Here is a 12,500-nt window from a genome sequence, read left to right on the forward strand (position 1 = left end):
GGTAATATGGACAAAGGCAGAGGAGCGGCCTTCCGTTCCCTCACTGCTGGGAAACAGATTGGGAACCCTGTTGTCTTCCCTACCCTCAGTCTCCGCAGGCAGGTGTTGACCAATGGGAAACAGCCGGACATGTCAAGTGCCTCGCAGACATCTGCGCCTGCACGCCACCAAGTGCCTGGTCTTCACCTCCCCCCCGCCACAGTGGCAGTCAGTCAGATGGGACTGGGCTCCTCGGATAGTAGCTTCAAAGGTAAACCATCAATCAATGTCAAGAAGGTAGATTTAAAGGGATAGTTCAGATTTTTTAATTTATTTTTTAATTTACTTTTTCTCCCCATTTTCAATTTTTCTCCCATCCCAATTTCGTATTGTCCAATTCTACCCTCCCCTGTCTCGAACGTTGTTAGACCATGCCTCCCACTGGTCGGCTGCAATGTGGACCAAGCCTTGCATCAAGTGTGCCCTCCGGTACACGAGGAGGCAGCTGTCGCATCTTTTCACCTGTACAGCGCGATCTCTCAGCGGCGAGGAGTAACGCGTGGGAGGCTCACGCTGCCCCCGTTGCTTCCTGATTCTGCTGTATAGGCGCACTAACCGACCTGTATGAGTCGCTGTCCACAACGTCCGATCCCCACCCACCGGCTTTCCCACCCCCTAATACTGCCAATTGTATTAGTATGAACGACCAGCCAAGCCGGAAGCAACGCCGAGAGCTGGGCTCAAACCCAGTATCTCCTGCGTTAGTGGTGAGCGCCTTGCCCACTGTGCCACTTAGCCGCCCAGTTCAGATTTATTTTTAACATTAAGTGGTATGATATACTTGCCGTCGACTAAAGACGCACTTCTTCAACCATTATCTGAAATGGAAAAAATTAAAAAAATTCTAACCCTAACTAACCTTACTTAATATTGACCTAATATACTAACCTACACTCTAGCACTCAACACTTTGATGAACATTGTTACTCAGCTGATAGAGTTGTGCCCTTCCTGATGACTTGTTGTACAAAACTTGTAAGTCGCTTTGGATAAAAGCGTCAGCTATAAATGACTAAATGTAAATGTAATCGATGTAGAACCATTAGCAAGCTTACTTATTACAGAGTCCCATGGTTGGGAGTTCTGGCCGCAAACTGGGAAGCTTCAGACAGGCAGCAAACAAGGTCTTGAAACCAAAACGTTTTAGTCCACACAAAGGTCTTACTAGTTGCGTAGTTACTTGGCACTGGGGCTAGTTCCAAGACATCATGTTGATCTGAAGCAAAGGAAATGCATGAGGACTGCTGTTTTGAATAGTTGAAACTTTTGTCGGCATGTTGTAGTGTGGATGAAAACTTTTTTTTTGTCTTTTTGTTTTTTCTCCCATCCCCAATTTATGTCAATTCCCTTTCTGGTCATTGTGCTGCCCTACTATCGGTCTGGGGAGGGTGTAGACCACCACATGCTGCCCTACTGTCGGTCTGGGGAGGGTGTAGACTACCACATGTTGCCCTACTGTCAGTCTGGGGAGGGTGTAGACTACCACATGCTGCCCTACTGTTGGTCTGGGGAGGGTGTAGACTACCACATGTTGCCCTACTGTCGATCTAGGGAGGGTGTAGACTACCACATGCTGCCCTACTGTCGTTCTAGGGAGAGTGTAGACTACCACAATGTTGCCCTACTGTCGGTCTAGGGAGGGTGTAGACTACCACATGCTGCCCTACTGTCGGTCTATGGAGAGTGTAGACTACCACATGCTGCCCTACTGTCGGTCTGGGGAGGGTGTAGACTACCACATGTTGCCCTACTGTCGATCTAGGGAGGATGTAGACTACCACATGCTGCCCTACTGTCGTTCTAGGGAGAGTGTAGACTACCACAATGCTGCCCTACTGTCGGTCTGGGGAGGGTGTAGACTACCACATGTTGCCCTACTGTCAATCTAGGGAGGGTGTAGACTACCACATGCTGCCCTACTGTCGTTCTAGGGAGAGTGTAGACTACCACAATGCTGCCCTACTGTCGGTCTGGGGAGGGTGTAGACTACCACATGTTGCCCTACTGTCGGTCTGGGGAGGGTGTAGACTACCACATGTTGCCCTACTGTCAGTCTGGGGAGGGTGTAGACTACCACATGCTGCCCTACTGTCGGTCTGGGGAGGGTGTAGACTACCACATGCTGCCCCACTGTCAGTCTGGGGAGGGTGTAGACTACCACATGCTGCCCTACTGTCGGTCTGGGGAGGGTGTAGACTACCACATGCTGCCCTACTGTCGGTCTGGGGAGGGTGTAGACTACCACATGCTGCCCTACTGTCGGTCTGGGGAGGGTGTAGACTACCACATGTTGCCCTACTGTCAATCTAGGGAGGGTGTAGACTACCACATGCTGCCCTACTGTCGTTCTAGGAAGAGTGTAGACTACCACAATGCTGCCCTACTGTCGTTCTAGGGAGAGTGTAGACTACCACAATGCTGCCCTACTGTCGGTCTGGGGAGTGTGTAGACTACCACATGTTGCCCTACTGTCGGTCTGGGGAGGGTGTAGACTACCACATGTTGCCCTACTGTCAGTCTGGGGAGGGTGTAGACTACCACATGCTGCCCTACTGTCGGTCTGGGGAGGGTGTAGACTACCACATGTTGCCCTACTGTCAGTCTGGGGAGGGTGTAGACTACCACATGCTGCCCCACTGTCAGTCTGGGGAGGGTGTAGACTACCACATGCTGCCCTACTGTCGGTCTGGGGAGGGTGTAGACTACCACATGCTGCCCTACTGTCGGTCTGGGGAGGGTGTAGACTACCACATGCTGCCCTACTGTCAGTCTGGGGAGGGTGTAGACTACCACATGCCTCCTCCGATACACGTGGAGTTGTCAGACCCTTCTTTTCACCTGACAGCTAGGAGTTTCACCTGGAGAGTGTAACGCGCCTAGAGGTTCACGCTATCTCTCCTCAGATCCCCCCGCTAAACAGGTGCCCCGACTGACCAGTAGGAGTCGCTATTGCAATGACCACGACTCATACCCACTGGCTTCCCACTCATGAACACTGCCAATTGTGTTCATAGGAACGACTGACCAAGCCGGAGGTACCGCTGCCGGGTATTGAACCTCTGCGGTGGTAGGTGTGTGCTTAGACCTCTACACCAGTGGTTCTCAAACTGTGGTACGCGTACCACTAGTGGTACTTGGTGGTACTGCTGGTGGTACTTGAAAACATTTACAAAAAAGCTAATTTTTTTTCTTTTTCTTTTTTCTTTTTTACTATTTTTTTTTTAATAATTTTTTAAACATAACATCAAATTAGACACACAGCCATTAACAGTAAACATCCAGTTTTTTTGCAGTCAGGCCACTGAACTTAGAAGCAGGCCAGGCCAGTGTTTCTGGTTGCGGTGGCGTGATAGTTAGATAACCTAAGTGGGGAACAACCAGGAGATCACTGTGACAGAGAGTAATGCAGTCTAAACAGTCATAAATCTTTAATTCAACTTCAGCCCTGATCATAACCATTTATTTTTAGATTTTTTGTAATGTCAGATAAAAAATCTGACATTACAAAAAATCCATCAAAATCTGTGTTGTTGCTAATCATTGACACATGCCTAGCCTGTAACAATACCCCCCAGAAAAATGTACTTTGCATTTGATATATTGAAAATATTTAACTTTTTGTGTGTTTTTTTTAACAATAATTTGTGATGCCATCACACAAACTAATTGTGTGTGTGTGTGTGTGTGTGTGTGTGTGTGTGTGTGTGTGTGTGTGTGTGTGTGTGTGTGTGTGTGTGTGTGTGTGTGTGTGTGTGTGTGTGTGAGAGAGAGAGAGAGAGAGAGAATGATGGACAATCGCTTGCTGTGTGAGAGAGAGAGAGAGAGAGAGAGAGAGAGAGAGAGAGAGACAGAGACAGAGACAGAGACAGAGACAGACAAGTACATTTGCTGAAATACAGTTCTTAATTTTCTCACTTGCTATGTGAGAATGTTAGTTATTATGTTCTCAATGCCCCTTGCATTGTATGAGTTGTGTGGAAGCGTTTGCTAGTTCTAGTGCTATCCCTTTGTACATTGTGGCTGTCTGACAAAAGTTAACAATAAATAATGGTATTAGGAATACATTTGCCTCCTGCGTGAACTGCGCATAGCTGAATAGACTGTATTTTAACGCCGGTCATATGGTGGTACTTGGAGAGCCAGCTACGTTCTCAGGTGGTACTTGGTGTAAAAAGTTTGAGAACCACTGCTCTACACTACCCAGACACCCCCTTTTTGTTTTTAGACCCTGTTTACTGCCTCTCTGAAATGTCCTGGTTCACTAGCAACCTGGCCTTAACTCCGACCATGAGTCTCTGTAAGTAAGATAATGGTGATGCGCTGATTACACTTCTGGCGAGTATTTCATACCCCTTAAACTCTTAAGCCCTAGCCATATTTTCCGAAAACTTGCCTAAAAGTACATACCCAAGTAAATGGAAGATTGCTCCACTTCTACAAGGGCCATTTGCATGTTCTTGGTATCTAGGGACACCTATAGACCTCAGGGAATGTATTCCCAGTGTCAGAAATGTTGTGTCTGTTACTATGCTTGAGTAAATTGTAATGAACCAAAGGAGAATATCAATTATTATTATATATATTTCTACACCATGCTAACATTGACCAGACGTGAAAAAATTATAATAAATGGCAGATGATTTACAGGTTTTTTTGTAGATACAGACACAAGTGAATGAGGTCAAGTACCTCGGAATCATATTAGACAAGAACCTAAAATTTGATAAACAGGTACATTATGTATGTAAGAAGGTCAAGCCTAATTTAAACTGTTTTCGTTTTATTAGAAGGGATCTGTCAACTAAAGCTGCTCAACTTTATATGCACGCTATGATTCTTTCCCACTTGTCTTACTGTATCACATCATGGTCACAAACCTCACAAACCATACTAAAACCCATAACTATAATATACAAACAGGCTATAGAAATCATGGACCGTAAAGGCGTAAACCAATGCGATGGCATCACTGCATTTTGAGTTTTGAGTAAGCACAATCTTTTCACGTTTGAAAATGTTGTAATTTTCTGTAATATTAGACTTGTTTTTAAATGTTTGCACAATCATGTATCATCATTATTTTCTGGACTGGTGGTTAGACGTAGGAGCTCTAGCAGAGCAAACACACAAGCTTCCAATAATGGTGACTGTACTGTTCCCATGTGTAAGAGTTTGTTTGGACAGTCTGCCTTCTCTGTTAACGGGGCAAATTTATGGAACTCTTAAAACTGGAGTCCAATGCCAATGTCTTCAGCAGAGGACTCAAGGCATGGCTGAAATCAAAGCAACAGTGCTCACATATGTAGACGCGGACTGGTTTTGTTATTTTGATCATGGACTTTTGTTCTGGTAACTATTTGTTCTGATTTGTAATTTTAATTCTGTATTATACTGTTAATTTTATTCTATCTTTTAGAAAAGCCTCAATGGACTAGTGTTGAAAACTAGCACTTGTGCTATAAACACGCAAAACAACACATCTGGTCTGTCCACTGTGACAGGTCCAATGTAGCTGTGGTGTCCATTTTAAATAAAAGTTTTCATTCATTCATTCATTCATTGTGGCCAAGTCATACATCAATGGATCGGGCCAAATCTCCTCTTTCCAATGTCAGAGTTAAATCTAGATTTAGTACGACCAGGCGCCCGTAACAGGGCAGAAAAGACCTTGAATGAAATCTACTGTAAGTACAGTTACTGTTTTATAATGTAAATTGCTTCGCCATTTTTCATCAGATTGAGACACGTTCTTTTTCTAGAGGTTCACAGAAAGGTAAAGAAACAAACTACGTTCTATTTTATGGCAATAACGTTCAGGGTTGTTTGACCCGTGAGATATAATCACAAAAATAAGGTCAGAATCTTTCGCAAAGAATATTTTCAGAAGCTTTCACAGAGGCAGGTGTGAGCTGGGTAGTGTAGTTTTATGAAATTTCGATGTCCACTGAAAGCCCTGGGTCTCTTCTGTCTTAGGACTGCACCGCTTTCATGACGTGTTATTTCCTCGCATCTAATTCATCTGGTTTCCGCCGGGATGCGCCAAGATATTTATGAACTCATATTTAGCTAATAGCACTTAAAATAATTGGTAAACAAACGTAGTGCTGAAAATATACACTTTGACTGCTGTTTTTTTTTTTTTTTTTTTTGATCTTTTTCCCCCTCCATTTTCCTCCGATTTTCTCCCATCCCAATGTTAGTCGTATGCCAATTCCCAGTCCCTTCCTGGTCGCTGCGCACTTACCCCCCACAGTCAGATCATCTGGGAGAGTGGAGGCTACCACGTGCTTCCTCCGACACACGTCCAGCCAATCACCGCTTCTTTTCACCTGGCAGCGCGGATTCTCATCGAGAGGGCGTAGCGTGTGGGAGGACCACACTATCCCCCTCAAGTCCTATCCGCGCTTAGCAGGCGCCCCGACCGAACTGTAGGAGTCGCTGTTTACAACGACCCGGACCCACCCCGCCAGCTTCTCCCACCCTCTAATACAGCCAATTGTATTAGTGCAGACGGCCAGCCAAGCTGGTGACAACCCCGGAGCTACTTTGACTGCTGTTTTGATAGGGTTAGGGTCTTTACTCTTGGCTACATTTGACGCAAAACGCAACATTAATTCATACGGACTGTATTGATCTATTTATGACGTGAAATAAATCTCGGCCCGATACAGGGGTTAATGTAAACAAAACATTTTGAACTATCCCTTTAATCTATAGTGTGTCACTATAGTGTATAACTGTACCCTTCCGAACTGTATTTAATTACTTTATTACTAAATCTGTACATTCCAGAACTAGGCAAAATCTATCCACATTTTAAAAGCGCTGTAAGTGTTTTGTTGCTTTGTTAAAATAAGTGGTCTACATTCCGACAGCCATCACTGCTATAGAGTGTTTGGTCAGTAATGTGGGTCTCCCAGTCCCTCCACTCTGTAATAAACAGAAAATGTATTTTCTGGTATCCCACTTTATCCAATCAGGAGAGAACTCCACACTGCACAAATAGTCTGACAAAAATGCAAATAAGTGCTTGAAACAAGTCAAATAATCTTGGCACGATTTCTTGATTGGATAAAGTGTGAACGGGATACCAGACATTTTATTTTGTGTTTACTGCAGAGCAGGAGGGACTGGGAGACCCATGTTATACTGACCAAACACTCTGATGGCTGTTGGAATCCAGAGCTATATAACACTTATTTTAATAAAATAATATCACTCACAACACCTTTAATCACGAGATCAGCGTGCACACGCCTGAGACGACCGGCAGAGTGGACGGCCAAGAGCGATGTTGTAAACAGACGTCTCCCCTTCACTAGAACTACAATTTACATGCGTATCTTTTTACTTCACTTCCTCTCAATGTGGTCTCCCCACCCCTGCCGCACCCCTCCCTAGACCCCTGGTTCCTCTTATTTATTGATAATTAACCAAGCATAAAGTTTGTCCCTTAATTTTCCACAGGGGAAAAGAGGAGAAAGGCGGGGGGGGGGGGGGGGGGTGAGAGCTCATTAGTGATTAACAGAGCAGAAAAGGTCTGTGGCGCTGCTGAAGTCTGTAAGGGGAATTCCACTGTTTATAAGCCTCTATTGAACCAGGCGAAATGTGTTGTATTTGTATTTGCTTTGCTTGTGGCGGAGGGGGGTGGGGTGCTGTTTTAATATGTGATCTGTGGGTGAACTACATGCTCATGGCTTGTCTCCCAACTGTCGGTTTCTATGGAAAGAGCGTGGAAGCCTGTAGATCGGTTTAATGAGATGAATTCCATAATGATGAGAATTAAGAAAGTGGGTGCGACAAATATTCTCTCAGACTGCGTTAATGAATGCAACCATGCTCTCTCTGTGTGTGTGTGTGTGTGTGTGTGTGTGTGTGTGTGTGTGTGTGTGTGCGTGCGTGCGTGTGTGCGTGCATGTGTGTGTGTGTGTGAGTGTGCGTGCGCGTGCATGTGTGTGTGTGTGTGTGTGTGTGCGTGCGCGTGCATGCGTGTGCGCGCGTGTGTGTGTGTGAGTGTGCGGGGGGCGGGGGGGATCAAATCATTTGTTATATTGCAAATTTGTCATTAATCTGAACCTGTTGATTACTACAGCACAGTCAGCTACAATGAGATGTAAACATTGTCATTTCCCTGATAATGTAATTATTTCTTAATTGGATGAGTGCCTACTTCATTCCACTCTACCAATTACGCTGCTAATACCTTTCAATGTCGCCAAGTTCTACATATGTAGAAAATGTACACAGATGTACGCGCACAGAGAGGACATTGGTATCTATCTTCTTGTCTGAGTCTGGAGAAGACGGTAAGCGCACTTCCCATAATGTTGGTGTGTTCCAAGGGCGGCTACGTGGCGTAGTGGGCAAGGCGCTCGCCACGAAATGCTGGAGACACTGAGCTCGTCAGTTCGAGCCCAGCGCTCCACATTTGCTTTCAGTTTAGCTGGTCGTCCGTACTAATACACATTGGCCGTATTAGGGGGTGGGAAACTGATGGGTGGGGATCGGGCGCTGTGGACAGCGACTCCTACAGGTCGGTTGGTGCGCCTGCGCAGTAGAATCAGGAAGTGTCGGGGGCAGCGTGAGCCTCCCACGCGTTACTCCTCGCCACTGAGAGATCGAGCTGCGCAGGTGAAAAGATGCGACTGCTGTTACCTCAAGTACCGGAGGGGACTTGTGCTATGTATGACTTAGTCCACATTGCAGCCGGCTTGTGGGAGGCAAGAAACAGCGTCCGTGACAGGGGAGGGTAGAATTGGATGATACGAAATTGGGATGGGAGAAAAATATAGAAAAATGGGAGAAAAAGTGGATCAAAAAAAAAATTTTGGTGTGTTCCTTTAAAGTTGATTGAAGCTTCATGGTTTGAACCTTGGGTCCTGCAGGTCGCTGTGCATCGGGGCCTGCCATGCAGGTGTTTGGCCAGCCAGCCGGTGCTAACCTGAGGGTGACCAGTAGTCCCATGATTGTCCAGAGCCTGGGTCCGGTCTCTCCAGCGACGGGCCAGGTTTACACCTCAGGTCCCCTGACGCACCCACCAGGTCTGCTGGCTCCCTGTACTGACGGAAGGTGGGTCATATTTAAGCATAATTGATTTGTTATATTGTTTACACTGCTTTTTACTACCTGTACAGTACCTCCCCTCCCCCCTCCCCCATGCTGCTATGATGCCTGAATTACCCCAAGGGGATCAATAAAGGAATATCGCATCCTTAGCTTATCTTAATAGCTATGACACCAGGTGACGACAAAGCGCTTGCTGAAACATACCGGTAGATTTTTCAAAAGGACTGATTAATGTCTGCCCTGTTGTGCCTTGAGTCCTGCACTTGGCACTAGTGATGTGACGTTCGTTATGAATCTAAATACTGCATGCACTTTATTGTTCATGTCAAAAGTTTTTATGAATCTAGCCAATTCAAAGGGGAATGGATTTTGGGCACCAGTACAATAATTGTTAGTTTATAATCTCATTTCCCCTTCTGCCTTCTATAACGCGATAAGGATATAAGCTGTTTGAATCAGGGATGTTTTCGAGGACATGATTATGGTCGAGTACAGACAATTGAACATTTTAAAATTGAAAATTTCAGAAAATTGACTGTTTCCCAAAATGTCTTGTCACCTCAATAGGCCACATTTCTTCTTTCAAAATTTGGTGGAAGCTTTCACTACCTTTCACTACCACACTACAGAAGGTTAACCCTTACTATCACACTACAGGCGGTTAACCACTTGTCGAGTGGCAGTGAAAGGGTTAACCTCCTGTATTGTGGCAGTGAAAGGGTTAACGATTTGGTAGTGCGGTAGTGAAAGGGTTAATAATCACACTCACGTTGGATATCATATACACATTTGAATGAGTTGAGGCGTTGTTTCCAGGGGCTTTAGTTATAGTATCTAACTTTGAATCTGATCCAAATCTTATCCTATCATTATTCTAGTGATTATTCTGCGGATCAACCAAAGATAAACCAAAGATAAACCAAGTAACCCCCGCACCCTCAAAAAAAAAAGAACGATGAGTTATTTTTTAACAGCTCTTGGAAAGGAACGGAGCCAAAGGATCCAGCTCCCTTCAACAAGCTGTAATTCCCATCACTACTTGGCACACCTCTGTGCAAGGGTTCGACCGATAAATTGGTTCCCCTTTCAAAGATTCATAAAATGCATTAGGCAGATAGGGCGCTCACTTGCATTCCTCTGAAAATCTACCCGTTAAATGCATACAGTGCCACTAAACACTGCAACCTCGCTGTTGTGTGTTTCAGATCTTTGCTTTCCAGAGAGTCGCTGGCATCTACTACCCTCAGTCTGGCCGAGAGCCAGTCAGTGTTGAGTTGCAGGCAGGAGTGGCAGCATGGCTACCGCCTCCTTCCTCCGCTGGGGGGCGAGCAGCTCGTCCCGTCCCCGGGCACAGCCATGTCCGGTACGACCGTGTCAGGTGGCACCAGCAACTCCGCATCCCTGCCCTCCTACCTCTTCGGGGGCGACGCCGGCAGCCCCTGCAGGCAGTCGGCCCGCTCCAAGAAACGAGCTCTGTCTCTGTCCCCTTTGTCGGACGCCATGGGCATCGACTTCAACTCCATCATACGCACCTCGCCCACCTCGCTGGTGGCTTACATCAACAGCTCCCGCAGCTCTCCGGCCTGCCACTCCACCCACTCGCCCGTGCAGCCCGAGGTCTACGGTCACTTCCTGGGCGTGAGAGGCCGCTGCATCCCCCAAGCCAACCACCTCAGCCTGGCCCTGGCCCCGCAGTCGGAGTCCCGGCCCGGGACGGAGCGCGGCCGCATGCAGAGGCTGGAGGAGGGCGGAGGAGCCCTGGAGAGCCAGATGGCCAACATGGTGGTGGAGCAGCAGTGTCTCCCAGAGGAAGTGGGGACTCCGGCGAGAGCGGAAGTGGGGACGCCGGCCGGCCCTCCTCTGGGACCCCCGCCGCCCTACTACTCCCATCAACACCTCCACCTCCACAGACCCCACAGACACGCGCAGGCCCAGCCCCGGGGATCCCTCCCGCATGCCGCCGCGGGGATCCCTCCCGGGCACGGCGTTAGCAGCTTCCTGCCCCTGGTGCCTATGCTGGAGGAAGAGGAAGGAGAGGTGGAGGACTGCGGCGGGGGGGCCCACTGCTGCAGGTGGTCGGACTGCAGCGGCGTCTACGGTCACAAGGAGGAGCTGGTGAGGCACATCGAGAAGCTACACGTGGACCAGCGCAAAGGCGAGGACTTCACGTGCTACTGGGCGCAGTGCCCGCGCAGGTTCAAGCCCTTCAACGCCCGGTACAAGCTTCTCATCCACATGAGGGTCCATTCAGGAGAGAAACCCAACAAATGCATGGTACACACACACGCACGCACGCACACACACACGCACGCACGCACACACACGCACGCACGCACGCACGCACGCACGCACGCACACACACACACACATACACATACACAGAGCATAGTTGCATTAATGTGAATAATAGTAGTAGAGTGACGCAGCCTGAAGCCCAGTATGCCCAATATCTCCCCTGGCTGGGAAGCTTGTCCTTTGGCTAACCAGTTGATATTTTGCATCCCATGTGGGAGTCCCAAGTTTGAGTCCAGTGTGTGTAACAGGGTGGAAAGGAATCCCAACCTGATCATTCCATAAGAGCAAAATGGCCACCGTGTGAATATGGTCCCAATAGCTTCTCAATAGTGCCTACTATACCCTGTACTTTACCTCAGGTTTACTTTGTAGAACAGAAAGGGCCTTTCTTTGGGAATGTTTTTGTCTTGCGTGTTGTGTTCAGAGGCGTTCAGCAGGGCTCCCTTTCAAGGAGATGGAGGTTCTTTTTCCCCGTGTGAGTGAAAAGGCTGAGAAAGTGCCTTTAAAGCACAGCCATTATTATGGGTGTCAGAGTGCAGCTCACAGCAGATCTTGGGCTTTCAGGGTTATAGACACAGAAGAAAAGACTCTCTTCAAGGTGGTGCTGTGTCTTCATGTAGAGTAGACGAATATAAAAAAATACATCCACAGAGCTTCTAGAAAGGTGTGGACTAAAAGTGTTGCTTTCACTCCAAAAAATATATAATATGAAGAAAATTCTGTTGCATCCAAAATAAATGTTATGTTTACCACTGTCTGTCCAAACCAAGAGTCTGCACATCGTGTTTCCTCAAAATGCCACTGAGTGACTGAAACACTAGCTGGCTGTCACGTACAATTAACACTGATTTCAACTGTGAAATTTGTTCAATCAGTTGATCGGTCGCTGAGAAATTATAGAGAAAATAGGGACGACTCCTCAAACCGGGGGTCTTAAAAGAACACTTCAACATTTGGGGAAATTAGCTTACCGTCTTCTCCAGAGAGAGACAAGAAGATAGATACCAGTTTCCTCTCTGTTCAGTAGAAAGCTATCTGGCTGCAGGTTAGCCTAGCTTAGTACAATGAATGGAAGCGGACATGACCGGTTAGCCTTCGGG

The 12,500-nt window shown here is 47.0% G+C and overlaps 1 protein-coding gene across 1 annotated transcript in view; it reads left to right on the top strand.

Annotated features, from left to right (window-relative positions):
• Nucleotides 1-12,500, top strand: part of glis3 (GLIS family zinc finger 3) — a gene marked incomplete at both ends in the record, with an annotated part of 40,798 nt that overhangs the window by 141 nt on the left and 28,157 nt on the right. Inside the window, 3 exon segments of the mRNA XM_084324819.1 lie at nucleotides 1-250; nucleotides 8,925-9,108; nucleotides 10,311-11,379. The exon segment at nucleotides 1-250 is cut by the window's left edge and continues 141 nt beyond it. Coding sequence (XP_084180945.1) covers nucleotides 1-250; nucleotides 8,925-9,108; nucleotides 10,311-11,379 — 1,503 coding nt within the window.

Source organism: Notolepis coatsorum, assembly GCF_963971535.1.
Source record: "Notolepis coatsorum genome assembly, chromosome: 11".
NCBI lineage: Eukaryota > Metazoa > Chordata > Actinopteri > Aulopiformes > Paralepididae > Notolepis > Notolepis coatsorum.